This window comes from Thunnus albacares, chromosome 8, assembly GCF_914725855.1.
Source record: "Thunnus albacares chromosome 8, fThuAlb1.1, whole genome shotgun sequence".
In the NCBI taxonomy this organism is placed as follows: domain Eukaryota; kingdom Metazoa; phylum Chordata; class Actinopteri; order Scombriformes; family Scombridae; genus Thunnus; species Thunnus albacares.
In genome coordinates, this window is record NC_058113.1 from 7,603,351 (window position 1) to 7,629,162 (window position 25,812).

The 25,812-nt window shown below is 39.2% G+C and overlaps 1 protein-coding gene across 1 annotated transcript in view; it reads right to left on the minus strand.

The window, feature by feature from the left end:
- The window catches only part of me1 (malic enzyme 1, NADP(+)-dependent, cytosolic), an 88,147-nt gene that overhangs the window by 24,457 nt on the left and 37,878 nt on the right, over positions 1-25,812 (minus strand). The window contains exon 4 of the mRNA XM_044359730.1: positions 1,636-1,711. Coding sequence (XP_044215665.1) covers positions 1,636-1,711 — 76 coding nt within the window. The remainder of the gene's footprint in view (positions 1-1,635; positions 1,712-25,812) is intronic.

Genomic DNA, 25,812 nt, shown 5'->3' on the forward strand with positions numbered 1-25,812 from the left:
CAAACATTAAAACCTGCTAAACATCAGCATGTTAGCATTCTTATTGTGTCCCAGTTAGCATACTGACATTAGCATTTAGCTGAGTATTTAGCTATGATGCCAGACCACATCTGTGTGTGGAACCTTCTGAGTGTGAACTGACCTGCCTCTCTTGCTTCACGCAGAATTCATCTAATTAAACTTTGACATGTGAAATCGTGAGGCTCTCTTATGGGGCTTTTTTTTCTATCTAGTCAAGAGCTTTTAATTTGAGAGCATGATTTATTGATTTTACATTCAGATTTTATAATTCTTTCCCTCAAACCCTGCCCTTGCACTCAAATAGCCCCTGCTTGCACACAGCTTTGCTCGGCTTCCACTCAAACTGTATTTTCGCACTAAGATATATTGTTGCTTGCACAGATTTCCTGCTCCAGCTTCAGCCCTTTTCCTTAGTTAGTTGCCTAGCAACAGTGCTCACGTAACATAAAACACTTGACAGCCAAAAAAATCTGAATTTTTTCACATTAAAATTTGAAGGAAGTAATAGCATCATTAAATAAAAAACATAACGAGGTCCTTGACTTTGGCGATCCGCTAGACTCACACTCCTGAGTCACGAAGGTGACGTCGTTTTCTCCTTTAGCACACTGACAGGCGACTGTTGTGCTAAACGACTACTATTATATGTAACTATTAAGTAAAAGAAAACACTGGTATATACATTAACTATGCTTTTATTCCAAAAGTCGTAAAGAAAGACGCATACAAGGAGGCAGAGATCACTTCATTGGTCAGCACTACATCTGCCATTCTATTGGTCGGGGAATTTTGACAGGGTTGTTGCACAAAAAATCTGAGAGCAGAGCAGAAATCTGAGAGCAGACATTTGACGAGCGCACAGAAGCAGTCTGAGTGTGAGGGGAAGGGCTGAAGCTGAAGCAGGAAATCTGTGCAAGCAACAATATATCTGAGTGCAGGATTACAGGTTGAGCAGAAGCAGAGCAAATCTAATCAAAAGCAGGGGCTATCTGAGTGTGAGGGCAACGTTTTGAGGGAAAGAATGACAAAATCTGAGCGTGAAAGCAATAAATTATGCTCTCAAATTGAAAGACCACACTTGAATAAAGATAGGAAAAAAGCTCCAAGCCTCCATTGTTCTTTGAGAGAAGGGTTATGACTGACCTCTCATTCAGGAAATAATGAAATATTGTTGGATACGACATTATTCTATGAACTCCATTATCATAGTAATATGCGTTGTTGCTGGATGTGTTGTGCACTTCTATTGCTTCACTTTTCACTTTTTTGCAAACAATTATTTTGAAGTTTGATGTGTTTCTTGTATCCTGCTGTTTATTTTTGTGTGTAAAAAAACCCAAAACAATATTATATGCCACATGTATATACTGTGCATTAACATATAGTCATGCATTGCCATCATACACCAGAGACAGTTATTTACTTGAGACATGATTAGTTTTGTATCTTTGTCCTCAATATTTATATTGATCAACAGGCCAAAAATTTCAGGTATTGTAAGGACTTTTGATTCTGCATAAAGAAAAACATAGATAAACTGAATCTGTAATGTGGGAGTGCTGCACCAACATGAATATTATATTATTATTCCACAGTTTGAGTGATATGATTTACCCTGATGTCCTTTTCTGGCCAGTTCTGGAGCAGTGAAGCGATGTGGCCACGGTCATGAATAGTGATGAACAGTCCCCTGGAACACAGAGTGACAAATAGAAAAAAGTTAGGAGGGCGCACTGGTGGCCTAATGGTTAAGTCGCATACCATATAATCGCAACTTCCACAGCTCGATTCCCAGCTGGGGGACCCCTGTTGCATGTCACAACCCTCTCTCCCTCCTTGCTTCCTGTCTCGCTTCACTGATTCTCAAATAAAAGCAAATAAATTAGACCACACATTTTACATATTTAAAAGGTTTCCTGTCGTGCTCTATTATCTCAGCTATCCAATAAAGTAAAATGTCACTGAAATAATCTTTGCAAAAACAATAGCAACACAAGAATTCAACTCATGAACACTTACTTACTTTAATAACTGCTTATCTAGGATTTAAAAGGAAAACAGCTTTTAAGCTCTACCTCAGAGGCTGTTTGAAGTTAAGCTGCTATTTCTTTTCTGCCTTTCTTCTGACCAAGACTTTATTGAATACTGGTGGCACCTGGGATTTTAATGTTGAGCCCAGAGCCCAGGGCCTCAGCCAGGAGTTTGCTTAGGACCCTTGAGGCTCCCCAAATATTCATTCATCTTATTATCACCCCCCTAAATTTTTCCTTTTCTTACTCCCTGGCATCAATGTCCTTTGCTCCAGGACAATCCCAGGATAAAAAGATAATCTGTATGTGTGGGGTCCAGCTGCAGCGTCTTTCCTTCCCAGCAAACCCATCTGGTTATAGTATGAGGGCAGCATCTCCTCCATGTGCCACTGACAGTAAAAACATCACTATTTGCAAGAATCAGTTCATAAAGTAAAAACCCACCTCAGGTCAATACCAGAGGGAGAAAACAATCGGGAAACGTCAAATGAAAACAGTATGAAACATTGTTAAAAGTGTGAGGAAAATAAAGTGCGCTGAAAGGAAAGACATAAAAGTGTCAGATAAAAATGCTTTGATAATTCAGGGATGAGGTAGGGTACACTGTCTGCATGGGTTTCCACTTAACACGCAGAACCACAGTAGAAGCAGCCACGTAACACTAGAAGAAATACTGAATGATGATCCAAATACAGTGAAGAGAAATTTTAAAAGAAAATTTAAGACATTTAACTCTACAGTGTTTAGGTTCAGTAGAAAGACAAGATAAGGTGTGAATTGAGGTTAGGTTAAGGTTAGGTTTAGGCTGTTCACAACGAATGGAAGTCAATGCAATGTCCTAACAAGGATAGCTGCCCAAACGTGTGTGTGTGTGTGTGTGTGTGGGCACAGTTGATGGGCAGTCAGTCAGTGCCGTGGCCAAATGACTCCAGTTAGATGGTTTGCTTTCCACAGGTAAACACTGTGTCCTCTCTCTGATCTCTAATCAATTAAGCTGAGCTCACACACTTTTATGAACTTGAATATGCCTTCTCAGCCATTTTAGCATTTACAGACACCATGCTCAGGCTTCAGTTTGAACAACTCTTAACTCTGGTTATTCTATTTTCTATTCTGTAAGCCACATAAAGTGTGATTACAGTCCTAGAAATAGAAATAGGCAGTATTATCTTTTGGACAAAAAAAATTCAGTAGAAAGATGCAAAGAAACCACATCTCCCATAGCAACAAGAGTGATGTCATATTCATTGCACCTTTTTGCTCTCTCTGTTACTACCAATGTTCACAGTAGTGTTTGCATTTTAACAGTGCATTTCAGTAGTGCTTGCATTTAAGTGCAAAACACATGAATATAGCAAGAGACATACCTTTAGAGAACTGTAAGAATGGATACAAATGTTCCACATTGTACTCAATAAAGGGAAATAAAGAATGTGTAAGAAGGGATAGAAGAGACAGAAAGATAGTATGACTGATCAAAAACACTGACTGTTGTAAAACTTTTCAAAATTACAAATTTTTCCCTGCTCTGCAGATCATATTGAGGTTACTAGGCCAAAGACATCTGGCATATGTCATTTTAAACACCTTTTAACTTTTCTGGCAGTATGACACACATCTGCACACATCTCATCTGTGCACACAAATACGAGCTGCCTGAGATGCACCATGGCCAGCAGGGCTCTACATTGCGAGCATTTTGCTTGCAAAACCGGGTGACAATTGGTGTGTGAATGTGAAAACTTGCTAATCAACATTAATTCCAAGAAAAGCTTGACGGCAGACCACAATAAAACTTTGCTGTTGTCGAGTTTGTGTTTTCTCTGCAAGCTAGTGGCTGTACTTGGCCAAAGATTCAACCAAAGAGTGATTTTATAGTTCCAACAAATCCAAAAGAGTGATGAGTCTTTGTCATTCCAAGGTCAGGAGTCAGGATCTCCCACTAAACTTGAATCATAACATATCAATGATGTAATCCTATCAACTAAATAGTTTTGGACTAGGACCACAGGTATTTGGAATAAGTAGCTCATGATAAATAGGATGTGCTAAATTTCTTTTTTCATACTTGTTGTGAGGACATTGTTGTGAAATGAAGTCATTTTGGCCTGTCTGCACTTCTTCAAGGGGTTATGGATAGTTTAGGGTTAGGATTTGAGTGATGGGTTAAAGGAAAATTTTGCGTTGTTAAATTACAAAACCACAACATGCACTGCATAACATCTCATCTATAGACTGCTGTCTATGGAGAAACTGACGTTACTTCATGTTCTACAGCAGCATCCTCTTTTGTCAGAAGTTAGAAGTACCCCTACACCTACATCTACACTGCCAAAACCATTTATCCTACTTTTAGCTAATTATTTCAACCATTGATCCATTACTTTTAGTGATCTATTTTAACCATTTATCCATACTTTAATCTAATTTCTTGAACCTATACATTACTTTTAGCTGGCTATTTCAATTGAATACTGGTGGCACCTGGGATTTTAATGTTGAGCCCAGAGCCCAGGGCCTCAGCCAGGAGTTTGCTTAGGACCCTTGAGGCTCCCCAAATATTCATTCATCTTACTATCACCCTCCTACCTTTTTCCATTTCTTACTCCCTGGCATCGATGTCCTTTGCTCCAGGACAATCCCAGGATAAAAAGATAATCTGTATGTGTGGGGTCCAGCTGCAGCGTCTTTCCTTCCCAGCAAACCCATCTGGTTATAGTATGAGGGCAGCATCTCCTCCATGTGCCACTGACAGTAAAAACATCACTATTTGCAAGAATCAGTTCATGAAGTAAAAACCCACCTCAGGTCAATACCAGAGGGAGAAAACAATCGGGAAACGTCAAATGAAAACAGTATGAAACATTGTTAAAAGTGTGAGGAAAATAAAGTGCACTGAAAGGAAAGACATAAAAGTGTCAGATAAAAATGCTTTGATAATTCAGGGATGAGGTAGGGTACACTGTCTGCATGGGTTTCCACTTAACACCCGGATCCATGGTAGAAAAAAAATATAAAATTCACATGTGGACATTTCACATGTACACATCAGGCAGCCACATAAAACTAGAAGAAATACTGAATGATGATCCAAATACAGTGAAGAGAAATTTTAAAGGAAAATTTAAAACATTTAACTCTACAGTGCTTAGGTTCAGTAGAAAGACAAGATAAGGTGTGAATTGAGGTTAGGTTAAGGTTAGGTTTAGGCTGTTCACAACAAATGGAAGTCAATGCAATGTCCTAACAAGGATAGCTGCCCAAACGTGTGTGTGTGTGTGTGTGTGTGGCACAGTTGATGGGCAGTCTGTCAGTGGCCCCAGAGCTCGGCATGTTTGCTTTCCACAGGTAAACACTGTGTCCTCTCTGATCTCTAATCAACTGGGATGAACTCACATACTTTTATGAACTTGACGGTGCCTTCTCAGCCGTTTTAGCATTTAGAGATGCCATGCTTTCAGTTTGAACAACTCTTAACTCTGGTTATTCTATGTTCTATTCTATAAGCCACATACAGTGTGATAATAGTCCTGGAAACAGGCAGTACTATCTTTTGGACAAAAAATATTCAGTAGAAAGATGCAAAGAAGCCACATCTCCCATAGCAACAAGAGTGATGTCACACTCATTACACCTTTTTGCTTTCTCTGTTACTACCAATGTTCACAGTAGTGCTTGCATTTAAGTGCAAAACACATGAATATAGCAAGAGACATAGCTTTAGAGAACTGTGAGAATGGATATGAATGTTGTGAAATGTTTAGAAGTGACTCATTTCTCCCTGCTCTGCAGATCATATAGAGGTCACTAGGCCAAAGACATCTGGCATCTGACGTTTTACACAACTTTTAACTTTTCTGGCAGTACAATGACACACATCTGCATTTGTGTTTTCTCTGCAAGCTGGTGTCTGTACTTGGCCAAAGATTCAACCAAAGAGTGATTTTGTAGTTCCAACAAATCCAAAAGAGTAATAAATCTTTCATGTCATGTCTGTCATGTCAGGGGTCAGAATCTCCCAGTTGTAATTCATATATTCATAACTGTAATTCAGATTATTTCAATAATATAAGCTAATCAACTTAATAGTTTGGACTAGGAGCTCAGGTATTTGGAGTAAGTAGCTCATGATAAATTTAGAAGGCTACACCTGTTATTTCAATGTGTCCAATATATCTTTAATCAACATTTGATATCTTGTGCTGTTATGTATATATGTATTTCTATTATGAACTCGATCTTATCTCATTTTCAGATTGTAACTGCAGGTTGTTAACAATATTTAGGCTGCCATTCAATACCATGTATGACTTCTTAGCCAACAGATTTCAACTAAATCTTTTGAGTTTTATTTATTTTAGATTTCAGTTCCTTTCAAAAGTAGAATGTTAAACATAAATAGATTCAATGAGGGATTTGGTACTGGATTCAGATTGGATAACATGCTATTAAACCCCAACAGTACTTGTAAAGTCTCAAAAGAATTAGCAGGCTCTATGCTGTTTGAAAAGGGATGCACTGGTGAAGCACAATACGCTCCTGTTACTTTTGGCTAGGTCCCTAGCACATACTGGGTTTCTGAATTCTTCAGTAATCTCTTAGTTAACCCAGTTTGCCCCTCAATCTTATGCATACTTTTTGTTAAGTCTAAAAAAACGATGCATTAATATTAAAAAAGAAAATAACTGTACCTAACTTTTTTAACTTAATGTGTGGCCTGCTGTGTGTGTTTATTTGGAGCCAGGAGGACATGAGCCTCTGCCAGCAACAGCATTATTTTCGGAGCAACAGCACAGAATTTTGGGAGGAAAAGCGACATTGTGATTGAAAGATTGACCCCGCAATATGACTGTTGCAAAACAACTTTATGAGATAGATCAAAGCTGACAGGCAGGCTGGCGGTAACTCCTAATCTTACTCAACTTGAATGTCACCAAAAACAGTTCAGGTTCAGCTCACTGTTTCTCCCTCTCCTACTCCAATTCTCATTTTCTGCCACTCTGTGCATTCAGGAGATCCGTCGACCTCATGACCTTTGACCCTGTCAAGTACAATGAAGTAGAGCTGCAGGGCTGAGTGTTTTGTAAGTCAAAAAACATACACAAAAACCAACTCCTTCCTTACAGAAATTCTAACACATGTGTACAGTACCCAGAGCAGCAGAGAGCTTATCTACAGTATCTCACAATGTCAGGAGATGCTGTTTTAAATCCATCATCAGTGTTTGTTAGATAATGGCAGCAGTTTCAGAGCAAGAATTTTGCCATAGTGAAGAAAAATCTTAATGGCTCATTGACAGTATACAGCAGCTGTCAAGGGTACGTGTATAACATGAAAGCTTTTTGTCCACAATCTGTAAACATGGCCCTGTGTGTGAGTCAGAGAGCGAGGAAAATGAAAGATGAGAGAGAGAGAGTGAGAGAGAGAGAGAGAGAGAGAGAGAGAGAGATGTGTTTCGCATACTTGTTGTGAGAACATTGTTGTGAAATGAAGTCATTTTGGTCTGTCTGCACTTCTTCAAGGGGTTATGGATAGTTGAGGGTTGGGATTTGAGTGACGCGTTAAAGGAAAAATTCTGATTCTTAATACTTTTCGGGTTACAAAAAGCAAAACCACAACATGCACTGCATAACATCTAGTCTATGGAGAAACTGACATTCCTTCATGTTCTTCATGTGCAACCTCTTTTGTCAGAAGTCATAAGTACCCCTACACCTACATCTACACTGCCAAAACCATTTATCCTACTTCTAGCTAATTATTTCAACCACTGATCCATTACTTTTAGTGATAATGGTCTATTTTAACCATTTATCCATACTTTAATCTAATTTACTGAACCTATACATTACTTTTAGCTGACTATTTTAACTGAATACTGAAGGCACCTGGGATTTTAATGTTGAGCCAAGAGCCCAGGGCCTCAGCAGGGAGTTTGCTTAGAACCTTTGAAGCTCTCCAAATATTCATTCATCTTACTCTCACCCCAGGGTTGTTAAATTACATGCACTGTGTAACATTTAGTCTATAGACTGCTGTCAATGGAGAAACACACATTTCTTCATGTTCTACAGTAGCAACCTCTTTTGTCAGAAGTTACACCTACATCTACACTACCAAAACATTCAGCAAGGATTCAGGTGAAAGACGGACAAATCACACACACATAAACCACTGCAAATTGTATCACAATTTCTGAGAAAAGCCACTGCAAAATCAAACATTTTTGAAGGGACTGATATTGTATTCAGGTGCTACAGCTGACTTAATATGTAGATATATTTTCTACTCAAATCTTAATTTCTACTTTTTCAAATTAGCTGAGCTATCCACCACATACCCCCAAGCAACTGTAGAAGTTCCCCATGCTAGGAACACCTGTACTACAAGATATTTCCCCTTATACTGATGCTTTCAACAGGTGAAATTTGTGTGTGTGCATGTGATTTAGACTGCTGCTGATGAAATAACAACAATGTCAGTCACCTCATTTTGTAAATGAGAGGAGGACCACAAAGCATTGAGCAGCCATGTCTGGCTCCTCCTGTACGAGAGTGTGGTAAGAACAGAGAGGGTAAAGAAAACAACCTGATGGCCTGAAACAGCACTACCGCTGACCTGCAGCCCAACACAAAACACACCCCAGAGACTGTGGAAAGGCTGCAGGGGCTGCCAGGAGGAAAAGCTGCTTTCCACAATGTGACCCTAAAACACACTGAGCCCCATGAGGAAGGCAGCCTCCAATCGTTGACCCGTGTCCACACAAAACAGTGCCAGTCACCATTCTTCACCCCCATCTCATAAACTTAATCTTCACTGCGCTGGATACCCTCATTTAGCAAGCCACATAAGGTTCAACTGACACAATGGACACAAATCACTGAGAAAAGACTGTGAAAATAGTGTTGAAGGTCACAGTCACGCACTATGAGATTTCTCCAACTAATTAAGCTCCAAATCTGCCATGACAGACAAGTTTTTATTGTTGGTCTGTGTCCCCGGAGAAAAAATATGACAAGGTATTTTCTCTTTGATTTTCTAAATTTGGAAGGGCCTAATTGGAGCTGAATGGAGCCAACATCTTGCAGTGTGACTCTGCTCAGAGGGAGGAGGTAAATGTCAACTATGATAACAGACAATTTATGTTTTGTTACTGTGAGTAACTTGAACTTTTTCACTTGAGGTAGGCCTACCAATGCCTGAGATTTTGCAAATGCTTCAGAAATGTCACAGAGAGCAAATTTAATTGTCTAGAAGCAAAGCCAAAGTACTAATTCAATTTTCAATTCAATTCAATTTTATTTTTATAGTGCCAAATCACAATACAAGTTATCTCAGGGCACTTTTCACATAAAGCAGGTCTAGACTGTACTCTGAATTTACAAAGACCCAACATTCCCCCATGAGTAAGTACTTGGCTACAGTGGCAAGGAAAAACAAGGAAAAACAGAGCCGGGCTCTAGGTGGGCGGCCATCTGCCTTGACCAGTTGGGTTGAGAGAGAAAGGGGGTGGGGGGAGAGAGAGACACAGAGAAGCACAACAACGACAATAATTACAACAATAATAAGATTAGAAATATGACTATCCCAACTATGGGCTACATTAAAGCCTTGTCTTCCCCTAGCAGCAACCTCTGGAGCTGAAAATGTAAGCAAACGCGGAAGTGCCAAAAACCGCAGTTCCTCGAATGGCTTGAGGCTAGCTCCAAAAACGAGTCAGTCCCCATAGACCTCCATGTTAAAATGCAGAAATAAACATGTTTACAGTCTTGTACAAAAAATAGTTTTGGTCTCTATAGCTAATTTTTCTGTTCATGACAACTGCATGGGGGTAAATTTTTATATAACTCACCCATTTCAATTTTATTAAGGGTTAAAGTTATGCATAACTAAGGACATGGCCACTCTGAGTGACAGGTGGGTGCCATCACAGGCAAGTCACTGCCACAGTGACAACGTTGGTTAGGTAACGTAACCATGGTGTAACCCCAAATTCACAGAGTATAGGCGTGACCGTAGCCGTCGCTATTTCAGTGTGTTTTCAGTTCATGAAAGTTAATTGTAACATTTTGGGCACCTAAAAAAGTCTTGTTCAGTGTGTGGTTGTAATAAAAGACTCTAAGGATTGGATGTTCAGTTTTTTTCCGGTAATTACTTTTTGTTTCAATGGTTTTCAGCCTGTTTTTAGCTTGGAAAAAATTACCATTGGCATTAGCATTAGCACAGTTAACCATGACTGTAAATGCACCATGCTAACCAAGCTAGCAGCTAGCGTTAGGGTCAACTCCACCCTCTTGTCCAAATGTGGTCACTTCTGGCTCCAAAAATCCAAGATGACGACAGTCAAAAGGCAACCTTCAAAACGGGAGTCAACAAACCAATGAGTGATGCTACAGTCTATGTTTACAGTCTATGGTCTTCACATGTTTTTATTTAGCTATAGTATTTTTCTATAATCAAGAAAATAAAAACAAAAGATGAAACATCTATTGGATATTCAAGGAATATTAGATATCAAAAGTTTTTAGGAGATTGACTGTCTGTGACTGTTAATAATTGTGTGACTTTCGGTAATTCCCTGGCCCCAAAGGAGCTCCCTTGTGCCAATATGGAAGGAGAGGGGCAGTTGAGGCTGTGTTTATGCAGATTAGGCAGCACGTTGCAATTTTGGTGCTCATTTTGGCATGAAATTTCGTTTGCGATAAAACCTACTCAGACCACCTCTTATCACACACGCAGGGCAATTACCTTGGTTTGTGTTGGCAGAGGTGCATGAACGCAGATGTCTCCAAAATCACAAAACATATTCCATTTCTCTTAAGCTTTGACCCTTTCAATTTGCTACATGCTTTTTTCATTACTGCAGATTGACATGAGAATCAAAACACAATTTCTAAGGGAGATTCTTACCGATAATATCATCCACGAGTGTGATCTGGTGACCTGGAGTTCAGAAATACGGTCTGTTGGATGAGTGACTTTCAAACAACAACTTGTAGAATGTGGATCTTTTCCATGTTTATGAAACAGCTGTCATCACACAGCAGCTGGAATGACACACGTGTTTCATCTTATTGTGGGGTCATCTCATTTGAGAGAGGGGCTGTGCATCATCATGAACAGTGATAGAATTTGCGCAGTTTTCTAACACTTACTACCACATTTCCAAACATGATTTTGTATGTTTATTTAAGAATATTGTATAGACTAAAAAGCATAAGTGAGGGCTTTCATACAAGCAGAGGAGTAGAACTGCAGAGTTTGAAATGTATAAATTATCCTATATTAATTGTTTACACAAAATATGCGGAGGGACACTTGAGAACACATCAGTTTTATTTTCTTTCTACCACTGACATCATATTTGGATTGATGTACATTAATATTTGGGGTGTCCTGAATTTGTATTTTGGAACTTCTGGTGCTTTACAGAGGTGAACTCTCCCCTGCGTTTCACCTGATGATGCCTTGAGAGGGAATGAAAGGAGCTCCAGCTGATTCTGTATTCCTCCCACTAATACTGTATTCAGTTCACGTTGCGCCTGGCTGAGCCCAGAGTACGCCAGTGCTGATAGTCAGGAAAATTGCAAAAATGTGTTGGTCACACCCACAGGCGCCATATGCCATGAATTAAGACTTGAATCTGCTCCTGCACCCTATTTCAGGAAAATACGGCCCATCATCTCCTAATACTATTAGATTATTTGGTTCCCAGCCTGTTTGGCTTGTGAGCCCCTAAAAGTAAGCAACTTGCACTTGTGACCCCTCATCGTAACTTGTGGTCCTTAAAGGAATAGACTGACGTTGTGGGAAATACGCTTATTTGCTTTCTTGCTAAGAATTAGATGAGAAGATCGATGCCACTCTCATGTCTGCATGCTATATAAGAAGCTACCACCAGCAGCCAGTTAGCTTAGCTTAGCATAAAGACTGAAAACTATTACTTAGCCGGGCCATTGGCACATTTACGTTTCCACAACTGAGTAAACTCCTGAGGAGAGTCGTGTAGTATGTAATCAATTTCTTTGTACACTATAAACCTTAAGTCAATTTATAGGGTTTATTTCTGTTACAACACAGTATAATTGGATCTTACACAATTTCAAATGTTCAGACTTTACAATAAACTGTGCTGTGGACAGAAATAGCTTTGAGACATATAGTTTATCTCTGTACCTGTACCAGCCATCAGCCAGCTGGAGCTGTGTCTGGACCCAGAAAACTGTTACTGTTGGACTAATTACTTTCTCATTAACTCAGAGCCGCTTGACATTGTTGACATACTATACTGTATCTTAAAGATTTTGCAACGAGAAAGGTTACGCAAGCCACCATATGCTATGTGTCTCTCAGATGGAGGTATGTCAGTAACTGTACACCAACCGTCACTCGCACAGTGATCGTGAGACACATTTAGCTCTCAGTGATGTAATCCCACGTCACTCTCATGGGTTGTCTTAGTGATACACACTCACTCAATTAGCACTTCCACAGTAGGGTGCACGAACAGAAGAAGCTAGTGCTGCGAACATGGAATTAATATTCTATTAATAACTCCTAACACCGTATGAAACTTACGGTATATAAAAGCAGAGGTATTTCCAAGATAGACTTTGTATTTGACAGAAAAAGAAACACGTTTATTCAATGGGAGAACTCCCTTGTGGAGATCCATAGCTTTTCAAAACAGGTTCAAACTGGAGCATCACTCCAAAATTAACACACTGGATCTTTGTGCCAGGCCAGCTGCTGGGATATTTGAGTTATTAATTCATTAAAGCTGGGAAGTTCAACTGACCTTCACAGAAACAAAAACATGTAGTTGCCAATAACAAGACATGAATATTTAGACTTTCATTAGAATAGATTACTAAACTCGCCACTTGGTTAGGGTTCAAGTGGTTACAAACAAAGACAAAAGAGTTTGAAACACAATAAGAAACCACAAATTTTTATGTGCCACCATGTGTTACCAATAAATGTGTTCTGTCCACCTTTTATAAACTGTGTAAAAACTTCGGACAAGGCTTTATTAAAGGCAGAGTCAGTCATTCTGGAGGAAGATGTTGATATTCGAATTAAACATCCAAACAAATCCCTTCATGCTCCTTCAGAAGCTCCACCCCCCCCAAATTCATGGACACACATTGCCATGGCAACGAACAAAAGAGAAATAGAGTGATAATGATGTAGAGTCACTTCTGTTCCTCTCACACATTATCATGAGCGGGAAAAAAATTCATCTTATGTGAGCATGGACAAACTGCCTTCACCAGGCTGACTGACAGCAGAAATTTACTGAACCAAAATAGTTTGCATGTCGGCCCCATGGGAAGAAATCAACAGTGTTTGTATTCATTGATCTATTGATATGGTTGATAAGTTAAAAACATATACAGCAAGAAATGTATCTGTTCCCTGAGAAAACACTTTCTATGTGAATTGGCCATGACCTCCCTTTCTCCAGTTTGCCAGCCATATCCCATCATTCAGCAGGTGCTGGAGACGGGAGACCTCACACAGACAGCTGCTCTGATGACTTCCCCCTGTCCTGTGCATGAGCACAAGCACCCCTTGTTGCTGATTGGCTGGAATAGCGTTGTGTGGCTCGCTCTGAGCCACTGTGTTTACATACCCATTTACAGAGCCAGTGCTGGGTATTAACACCAGATTATTTTCAGCACACACACAGAATGGACAGCTAGCAGAACATGAGGAGATATTCGCTGAATTTGACAAAAAAGTGTATTGGATTAGAATCACTGACTCTAACTTTATTGCAGTCTGACAGTTTCAAAATCATACATTTTAAAAATATTATTTCAAATAATTAAAATAACAATATTTGACGAATTCGATCATTGAACAAAGTCAAATATATCAATTCTACTAATCTTGCGATGTGGCGTCCAATCAGTGGATTAAAAACAAACTGATTGATGAGACACTTTCATTCAGTTAAACAACACATCTGCTCTTAGTAAAAGTTTGGTCTCACAGAGATACTGTACAGACAAACAGAACTATGGATGGACATTTTCAATTTTCTTCCAACCAAAACTTTCCAAACTTTTCTTCAACTCCCAAACTAGTTGAAATGTCTAAATTAATTCAAGATACAACAAATACAAAAACAAGCTGTAAGACTCAAACTTAAAATACATTTTGGGTCACATCAGGAGGAATTAGGTTAACAGTTTTTTCTTTAATTTTGAGGATTTCATCACCTTATTATGGTCACTCCCCACTCCCTGGTGTACTGAGCTGAGCTTGCTGCTTCCTTGCAGGGAGTGACAATGCCAGAGACTAAAATGTAATATATCAACACTGACTGTACATCAGTGCCTCTCTAGTCCTTTGATTTTGAGTTAGTTCTCACGTTTAGTTGTAGTTGTTCTGAAGGAGCGTGGGAACATGCACTTAATACCATGTATAACAACCATCAACACTTTAATTCCACCTTAGTTTCTCTGCAGTCAAAGTAGGGACAAATAGAGACACGAAGGGATCTTAGCTTCTCGGTGGCAACAATGGAGTCCTGTTTACACTGCACAGAACGCATAAACAATTTGGACAAACCCCTGTCAAGGTAAACCAAACATTTCATATCTGGCCATGATACGAGGATAAACAGTGTTTTGGTTTTGGCTCTGTCTTTTACCTTGTATTGAACTTCAGCAGCACACTTTCCCCTGTCAACAGACATAGTTCTGTCTTCCTGTCAGGTGAGCGAAGTGCCTGAAGCCCAACACAGCACAAAGTGAGACAGCCCAGCACACCAACACATGCACAAACACACATATATATAGAAGGAGACGCAGTAATTTCTATGGCTGGATGTGGTATCTGACCACAAGCTGCAGAAAAGACTGACAGCACAATATTTAAGCAATGAGACCACTGGTTTCAACTCTCTTGCGTCCTTTCCTGAGTGGTATCTAATACGTTAATGCCTTTCCATGGAAACATTTTTTTTCTGTGTAGATTATATTCCACAGAGACGACAATTTTTCACTGCAATGACTTGATCATATACATATTTTAAGACCAAGTGAATTTAAGCTAGAAGTATCCATATAATAAGAGAGTGAGTCAGTTTTATTACTTAGCTTGTATCCTTGGTTTTGTTCATACTAGTCATTTCCAAGGCAATTAAGGAAGTGAGGCCAAAGCTGTTGGAATCACAAATAACACACTCATGCTGCAGTGTACATAGGAAGCGGCCAAGCAACTGACTAAACCAATAGAGGAGAAGAAGAAAACTCAGTGAAAACCGGGGTCCTGGCAGTACCAATCAATAACCATGTTCATGCCACAGCCTGAGCTGACGCAAACCTTGCCCAGTTTAAAAATAACTAATTGCAATGGAACAGATGATTGTCAAGAAACTAAATATGCAACAGAGCTCTGGGAATAGGAAAAAGTGCTCTGTAAACACAAAAAGAAAAAAAAAAAAATAGCAACGACAAAGGAATCCGAATAGTGGGTGAATAATTTGGTATCAACTCAACAAACACAATTATCCAGCCCATAATCCACCTCTCTGTTTTTATGTTTCTCTCTGGATAAGCACATTTAAGCCTTGATTGTTCAGTCAGGAAAAAGACGCTTTAGTAGGATGTCTGCGGGCTGTGTTTTTTTGTGTATTTCTTCAAGGAATTTATCATAGCAGCAAGAAGCAACCCAGTAATTTTTGTTCAACACAGAGCTCTCATCACTTGGAAATGAAACGTGACGGGCAGGAATTCTCTTTCCAGTCCCTTCTCTTTCCTTTCCCTTCACACCCTCCCCTCTCCGTACGACCCTCCAAAGACAATGCACTCTTCTTCTTCCTCTGCCTCCCACTCTCCATGGCACGTTCTGACTTTGACGTTATTCCATCACTTTGCAAGTATTCAACACGTTGCCTGAATCAGCCTCTCTTTTTACACAAGTGAGAACCAGTTCCAGTCCTTGGCCTCAGAAAACCATAACCCACCCCCACCTCATTCCACTGCAGCCCACTGAAATCAGCCCAGGCTTCCACACAACAACTAATCTCCCCTCGTGAAGCCTTTCCAGACGAGAAGGAGAAGGGAAACTCAAGAGACTTTGAGGCCAAAATGAACACAGTTTAGCCAATCTGATCGGCTTTTCATGACTTTTGGTAACATGCTGAGACAAAACATAAAAAGACACGGAATCTTTGACACACGCCAACCTGCCGATGATGAAAATAGCAACCAGACAGTGCAAGATTCTGGGGGTTCAAAGCCTGCTGTCTACTGAAGCTGTTTGGGTGAAAGAGAGACAGTCGGGTGTCCAGACAACTGCTGTGGATGTCAAGTTTCTCTCTCAGCGATCTTTACATAACTCAGGGTCAAGAAGCAGCAGGAAAAGCCCCGTTCCAGCACAAAGGCCCTGCTAAAGGAATCAGAGCCCCAGACCTGATGAACCCAGCTGGCTATTAGATGATTTTCAGCCTTGTGCAACCAGGTTTTCCATTCATTCGCCTTTTCACACACGTCAACAACATTTTGAGCATGCCAATGACTTTGTGTGGGATGCAAACTCACTTGCAAAAGAAATTGGTTTAGTCTCGGCAAGCGACTGTACGAAAAGCAGTTGTAGCGTGTTTATTAGTAACAGCGGTCCAGGCTGGATCACAGAATGCATATAAAGGAAAACTATATATCCTCTTAAATTCAAATAGGTCATCCTTTCATGGAAAACAGACACAGAGCTCATTGAAAATGGCAGACACATTATAAGAATATTGTAAAATCATTTTGAACTGTATGGATGACAATGATTTATAGCCTTTTGTACTCACTTTGACATTCACACAAAAATATGGATTCAATTTTAGAGATGTCTGGGGTGGCAACAAGCGAGCTGCTGGTCCCAACTGTAAAACAGATTGAGAAATGCTTTAAGACTATCATATTCTCCATGGCTTATGGCTGAGGAGATAATTCATGTACTATATGACACCATGTGAGAAGCTAAAACCGTCATATTTTACAATACAGACAGTCAGTATTAAAATACGTGTAATTTACTGTACATTTTTATGCTCCCATGACCATTGAAGTAGGTTGCAAGGCCCAGGTTGCCTTCACATACATCGATACATACATTGTAATCATTTGTTACACTCAAGTAATCCATTAATCTGGATAAATGTCTGAAGAACTTGAATGTCAGGCCTGCTTTTCTGTAACAGCTCCCCCTGGACACTGGGGCTCATTTTCTACAGTTTTTTTACTGGATACAATCATATTGAATACGAACATTACTCATGGGATGTTGGTGATATAAAATGAATATTCACTTATCATATTAAAATGTACAAATTAATTAATTTAAGCGCCCCAACCAGGGGTAGGTTTTAGGTCATATTGGATGGCACAAGTTAAAATGAACCAATTTTGAGGACTTCATGAGCTAAAAAGTTACTTTGACTCACTGTCACTCCCCAATCTCTGCTATGCTATGTACATATTCTACATTTACATAAGAATTCATTTCATTCCATTAAAATAGTGTGATTATTAAAAGCTTCATAATGATTACTACTACAATTCTATCTCCATCATATCAGAAGAATGTGTGCCCTGTTAACATGTAACTGCCCTGACTGTGACTTTTTTCTACTCTCTTATAAGGAAACTAGAGCTGTAGCTCTCACTGATGTAATGCTGAGGCCTAAATTAAAGTGAATGTTCAGGGTGCCAGGGGAGAGGTCAGGTCTCACGTAATGAAACAGATCAAAGCGAGTCAAAAAGGGAAGTCACCTTGGGTCAAACCTCATTCATGTAGAGGTCAGACAGAGGGCTGGTAAACTACTCTGCATCACCACAGAAAAGAAAACAATCGTCACGCAGTGAGATCAGACATAACAAGAATGTTGGAGTGCTTATCTTTCCAAAGAGCCATTGTGTTTATTAATAGTCTTGCAAAGTAACACTGAAACCCTGCATGCTCACTGTGGAATAATGTGCATGAACTTAAATGTACATCCAGAACTGTCAACCATCCCATGTCATGAATTTCTAGTCTGAATAACAAACATTTTACACAACATAAAAGTCCAACTGACCTCAGACACCGCCATGCACCAGTGGAAATATGAATACTACGAAACAGCAGAATAGTTTCAGTGATCTGACTTAAAATGCCATGTGCTCTGCCAAAATATCCCTATTCATGTATGGAAAATCTGCTAACAAGCACCACAAATTTGCAGACCTACTCACTATGAAAGAAGCTGTGCTGGAAACATTGCTGTTGCACTAATGTATTTAACACAGAGAGAGCAGGTCTTAGCATCTGAACCCCTGCCTAATAAGCCTATTGTGTGTTTAGTCTCATTGTACAGTGGAATTTGAGTACACAATGATTTATTTAATCATTTACATTATTACAAAGCCTGTAAAAATCTTATTGGATTAGCAATTAATATTCTGCAAATTTAACCTTTTAATAGCAAATCCTTCCGGCACATGAAAAAGAACAGACTAATTATTTCTTTATTCTTTGATTTAAAACATGGTCAAACAAATATAAAACAAAATATATATGGCTTTTGAAGTTCAATATAATAATGCATGCCAGTAAATATGAATTATTGTACTTTATTTGTATAAAGCATTAAATTTGTGATTTAATATACAGTTCAAAGTGGTGGTTTGTTACCTCTTTAGTAGATGATCTATTAGCAGACTGCAATTAGTTTCCTTTGAAATGAGTATAAAAGTATATTAGAAGTATTAGTTGTCTGAGGCACTTTATTATCTCACTTCCTGTACGTCAGATATCAGTATTCCCATTCATGGAAGTACTGGGGGGAAGCTGCCAGCACGCACAAGCTACTAAAATGAACTGTTTGACTTTCCACGAGTTATATGTATTGCCGTGTTGTTATTGAGGATATATACAATGCTCTCTAATGTAAGCACCAGAGGAACTAACAAGAACAGGTCACAGAGTGCAGCTAATATGCGTGCATTCTCACAGAGAGAAGACTTACCACTGAGCAAGAAACCAAAATAACAAAGACTGATGTATTTTACACACTTGAATAAAGCCAATAAACTATTCAACAAACAAACAGTTCCCTGATTGTCTTTGTTAGAGCTCAAGTGAAGTAGAGCTCAAGAAACGTGTTTGGAAACTTTCTGATTGATTCAGACTGCCTGTGAGTGCAGATGGATATCTTCACGTGTTGAGTTTCTAACCTCAAGCCAAATGCATGACAGGACTGCAAGTGTTCACAGCCAAATCTGAGCTGTGAGCTGATGAAGCTGTCAAAACTAAAATTAATTAAGGTAGTTTTTAGAGCTTTCTCACCACATGCATTAACGAAGCGGAGAGAACTGACAAATAAGAGGCAGAGCCATTAAGAAATATTAGTGTCAGATACTGGAGATCTTTTACAGAACTATGGCCTTATCTAATTGCAGATATGGAAGTGGTGCATTTGGATTGTGATTGCTGTATGATCTGTTGACTTAGTTGTTATCAGCGTTGAGGAGTGTCCCATGTCAATATGAGGCTGACCCAGTTTCAGAACTCTGAAAAATACTGGTGAAATTGGCCTAAATAGATCATGCCTCCATGTACTTAATAAATGGCTTTTTCTAAAATGTCTTTGAAACTCTTAAATTTCCCAAAAAAGACAAAAAGTCCTCCAAACTAAAAGACAAAGTACCTTGTTCACAACAACCAATTTAAGCATTTTCTGATCCTCCACCACTTTGGTTAAGGTTTGGCCAGATGTATGCAAAAAATGACTTCATTGAGGTCAAGAAAAGATCAGGGTTTAAAAATACTATTTGGTAACAACTAGGTTTAAATAATAGTTTGACATTTTTGGAGGAGCACTTGCTTGCTTTCTTGCCAGGAGACAGATGAGAAGATTGCTATCTGTCTATGTTCTACACTGAGCAGGAGTTAGAAGAAGATTAGCCAAGTATAGTACAAAGACTGAAAGCAAATAGAAACAGCTGGTCTGGCTGTTTTTTAATTTCTGTTTGTGTTTATATTAAATTTAGAAAAAGATCAAATAAATTGGTGAGCTTCAGAGGTGCTGCTAAGCAATTTCTTTTTACCTTGACACAGAGCCAGGTTAGCCATTTCCCCCTACTTTCAGTCTTTATGCTAAGCTAAGCAAATCACCTCCTGGCTCCAGCTAAATTCTTAGTATTCAGACACATTGATCTTCTCATTTAACTCTCAAGAAGAAAGCTAACAAGTGCATTTCACCCCCCAAAAAAACAAGTTGTTACCAAATAGTGTTTTTAAACCCAAAGCATCACCTTCACCTTTGTTTTACTATAATTTACAGCTACATAAATTGACATGATATACATGTTTAGTCAATCTAATTTGTGAAGTCTCCTTCATTCTCTGTTTGGCTCCCATAGTAATCCTTGGTAACAGAACTAAACAAAGTTGCATCTGGAACTGGGGCTTGAAGTTGCCACACCTGGAAAAACAGGCATTTCAGTAAATCAGATGGGCAGTTAGGCTCAATGACCACAAACTGTCAAGCTTCATCATCTTCACTAATCCACACAGTCCAAACAGCTCCATCATGCCATTACTGAAATTACATGGTGGCAGCAGTTTGCATCTGATTGGGCTGTTGTTGCATTTTTCATAATATTTGCATCAAGCTGTTATAGTGTTTTACACCCCATTCAAAGGAGAAAATGAACACCAGAGATTGTAGATGACAACGTGCCAATAAGGTTGGACTGTGACTGGGGGAATTTCTTGTTTGAAGTTTCCATTCAATCCAGGGGGAAACAAAGCTGGATTTAACAAATTACTGAAGCATTTTTCCATGCATGATGGTAGTGGTGTTTGTATGTGTACAACTCAGATGTAGCACTGGATTTGCCACTCTAAATGTTATCAATCTTTAACTCAATCTTTTATCTTTCATGCACATTATTCCTTTAATAAAAATGGTGAGCTGTGAGTGTAAGGGAATCGTTTTTTAACAAATGGTGAGCTACAGCCGGCAGCAGGTGTCTTACTGCACCTGATGTCACTTTTGTTATTCATGGAAATTTTCAATTCTTGTGTTTCCTTTAATTTTCTATAGTGATGATGGTTAGTCCCAGCTGAACACAGGAATGGGATTTTGATACTGTTGTGACAGAAAAGCAGTCTGTCCAAAGTTACAATAAATTTGGTCTTCAAACTTAGATCTTCAATTACCCCTACTACTACTACTACTACTACTACTACTACTACTGCTGCTACTACTACTACTACTGATAATGACGTTACAATACCCACCTCTAACCACAAATCTGTCCACACATGACCAAGATCCGACCTCCGACAGTGTGTGTGACTCTCCATACCCCTCACACATACCTATGCATTACATACATACACTGTATTACATCACACACACCCATCTGGATGTTATAAGTCACACAGGAATGAGGCCAGGGCAGGTCAGTGGCGTGAAATGACTGCTGAGCCTCTGGCAACCCTCCTATACTAGCTTTTAAAAAGCCACTCTAACATGTGCTTTGGCACCCAAGCAATACGTACACATTTCAGCTTTGACAGGGATAATAAAGAAATGATATAGCTTCATTTCAATTTGTAGTTTTTGTGGAGTTTTAGGGACCTCGCAGCAGTAATTGTGGGGAAAAGATAACATTGTTAAAACATACAGAGTGCATAAGAAGAAAGCAGTGGAAGTGGCCAACATTTGCAAACACAGAGTTATTCCATAAGGCATTGTATTTAACTCACCAACATCTTTCTGTGTTTTATAGCTCTACCACAGTTACTCGAGGCAGGGAAATGAAAGCTACATCCATACTAGTTCAGGTTATGACTGTAGAGGACAGCTTTTGTATTTCTAATGTACAAATGATTGCATTTTGAGGTTATGATGAGTATCCAATCCATCAAATTTCTTCCTCTAATTTATTCTTCTTCTTCTAATGCACAATAAAATTCAGGTTAAAGCCATTAGAGACAATCTAACTTTGTTGCCAACTTGTGTGCCATATGCTGAATGAATTTTCTGCTATGTGCTCCTAAAACACCTTCAGGTTTGCATTAAAGCTCCAAACCAGGTTGAGTGTGATTTACAGAGTATCAGATAAGCTTCACTGGAAGATCAGCAAGTTCCATTTTCCAGAGTGGGCTCGTGAAATATTACTACCGTGTTCCAAAAGTTGACCAGTGGAGACCATGTGGAGATAGCAGCCAAACAACTGTGCTCTGTAATTTGGTCTCTAGCAGTGATGGAGAGTTTTGTATTCATGCATCATTCAGCAGCTCTTGTTCACTCTGTCTTAAAGTCCAAAAAAGGGGGGGAGGGGGAAATATTAGAAATGTTCCTTTTTGTGTCATCCTCTGGAGGGGCAGCAGCCTAGAGACAAAGTAAACAAACTTTATAGGTGGGTATATGCTTGAAACAAACTAGCAAAACCAATCGGCCACACTCACCGAAAAACCTGCTGTCATAGAGAGGAAGGAGACATGATAATTGTTTAAATATGGAAATAACGGTGCACACTGTCAGACAGTCTTTCCTGGAAGACATTCATGGTGTTGCACTCATTTGTACACACAAAAAATGACACAAGTGGCCAACACCTGCGCAGTGGGCATCAACGTCAATTTGTCGGTTTCTACAAGTTACAGAAATTGCCAGACACAACCTCCCAGTTTCAAAGTTGTAAAGGTTTGGGTGGGGTTCACATGCTATTCAACCTTCCAACAAGTACTTCACTTTGAGCATGTAAACTGATAAAAGTTACATTAGCTGCTAAGTTTTGGCTATCTAGCCTATAGACTGATGTTAGCAGTGCAGTTTTCTCAGGTGAATGTTAGTTTGGTGGCTCGTTCAACAAGCTAAAGTGCAGGATAGCACATGTGTCCTTGTTGGTACATCAGATAAGAAGGACACATTAGAAGGCATTAGAAGTCTGTGGCTCTTGTGTTGTGTAGCAGGCTGCTGTCTGGCTGTTAGTTTGATTGCTTGCCTATGATAGAACGGTGACGTTACTGCTTTATGCATGTATGATTTAAAATGACACAACCGAATGGCTTTATGAAAACAAGTTCTCCATCTATGTATACGGAAAACAGCTTGTCAAGAGAGTAATGCAAAGATAGGGGGCGCCATCATGCAGGAGAGCACAGCACACGAGATTTGCAGAACAGATATTTATGCTGGAGCAGACACAAAACATGCAGTTTAATGTAAGCTGGACTTTGGAGCAATCACACATGCTCAGAAAAACAGAGACAACTAAATTATGATAATGCAAATTACGCAGTTTCAATAAAACTCTCTGCCTGTCTGGCATTCATAGGGTTTATGTAATGTTTTTAATAGCAGATACTCAATTCATCTCATTTAAAATCTCAACCTGAGTGACAGCAGGTCAGTTGATGAAGCTGGGACGTGACACCCACTGTTTTCATGGAACCTGTCTGCATCAGACCAACGGAGTCTGACTGAGGCCAAACATCTCTGAGATGAGGAGACGGAGACACAGAAGCTGCCAGATGGGCAGGAAGCCGTTTTTAGACTGAAAGCCGTTAGACCAACCAAAACCTAAATTAATATGTTTGCAATGATTTCATGGTTGTTCCTTAGAGACACAATGAAACAAACTGGATTTTCTCCCAGAGAGCCAAATCCAACCACCTTGCTCTGCAGGCATGCTACACCACTCTAAATCATGGAAAGTTATGGCAGTTTGAATTAGCAGTGGCACTGTGGGTCACAGGCAATTCAGCCAGGTAGTTTTAGTCAAGAAGACAGTTATTCAAAACATATATTTAGTTTGATTACTTTCCATGTTTACACAGTAAACCGTAACACTGCTGTGGATTTAAGTTGGGAATCAACTAATACACTCATTTATTATACTAAGGGATACAGCAGGAAAGGTCTACTGTGCCCTAAAGTTTCTTTGCTTTAACTGGCTCTACAACTTAGACCTCGGACATGAGCTCCATATTGTTATACAAGGTCCTCAAAGTCCAGGGTGGAATTAATCCCAAATGTTTGCCACGTTTCTCATGAGGTCAGTGTAATTCCACTCCGTCTCTCTCCTCCCAACTCCTCCAAGGCTTCTCCTATTCAACAAAGGCAAATTCTGAGCTTCTCTCATGGTCTACCAAAGACTAAAAATGTGGTAAACAAATACATCAGTGAAAGTCATGCAATCAGTCACAATGAGGGAACAAACTCTCTCTGGTCTCAAGTTATGTGGATGGTTGTTTCTTATTCATGGTTGTAGTCAGGTCATCACAGTTCACCAATTATCTGTAGATTAATGATCTAGAAGGCGAGAATGCTCATCTATCCAAGTGAAAGTTTCTCTCACACTTGCAGTGTAACACTGTGTGTGGGCCTGAGTGGTGTGAGGTCAACGCTCAAAAGCCCTTAATCTGCAAGGTTGGAACGCTTCATCATCCAGCACGTGCCACTTCAGAGGTGGCCAAGGGCGGCTTCAACTGATGCCTTTCATTCAGCCTTTACAACCTCCAGCAGCTTATCCTGTGTTTTAATCAAACACCAGCCTCTCAAAGTACAGCTGTATTCAGGTTATATTACAATACATCTTTTATTTAGTTGATAATGAACCAAACACAGCTTTACTTCTGTGTGGTTTCACACAGATATATTATGGTTTTCTACATACATGGTAAATACTAATATGATACAGCATGATACTAGGGTGCTAATGATACCAATATGGTCATTTTGTGATATGAATCAAGAAAAATTTGTCTTGCAGAGCCAGTGTACAATTAGGCTTTACTTTTTGTGGTCTGGCAAGGCTCAATAAGCTCAATTTGCTTGGATAAGGGGTATAATCAATGTACACAATTACGTGTTGACTTTACGTGTACTAAACATCAACACAAAACGTTCCAGCACATAAGTGGACAAACATTCCACTTAAAACACTCTTAAAAAAAAGTATGACGACTCCTCTGGGAAGGCTGTAAATTTCACTCAATCTGTCCATTGATCTCAATTTTTGTGGAAATCTGAGTTGAGGCAGTTGCTAAATCAGTTGCCTGGCAGTGCTCTGGGACTTGGAAAAGTGGATATGTCACTTCAGTTCAAATGAAACATACAAAAATGCACAGAAAAATTACAAAAAGGCACACAGTCTGTAACTACCACTAAGGTCACTGAGGTCATATCCTCTGTATTTTGGGAGACGTGGAAGGTTTGGCAACTGGTACTATGTATAACTTTTAGTGAAAATCTGCCAGAATAATTATCAGTGATTACATCAACTTTCATTTTGAAATTTAGGCCTTGTCTCAAGTATGTCTTATCTCTTGATGTATTCCATGGTTGGTTTTTTTTGTTGTTGTTGTTTTGGTTTGGTTGCAAGAAATTGGTCACACATGCCATATTTAAAAAAATAAAATAACATTAACAGCATAAAACAGACAAGTAGGTACAAAATGTAGCTGCAGCCCATTTATAACATGAAATTTGCATCTTAGGCATTAAATCCAGAGGTGGAAAGTAACTGAGTACATTTACTCAAGTACTGTACTTAAGTACAAATTTGAGGTACTTGTACTTTACTTGAATATTTCCATGTTATGCTATTTTATACTTCCACTCCACATTTCAGAGGGAAATACTGTACTTTCTAATCCACTACATTTATCTTACAGCTTTAGTTCTTTTTCAGATGAAGATTTGACACAATGGATAATATAACAAGCTTTTAAAATACAACACATTGTTAAAGATGAA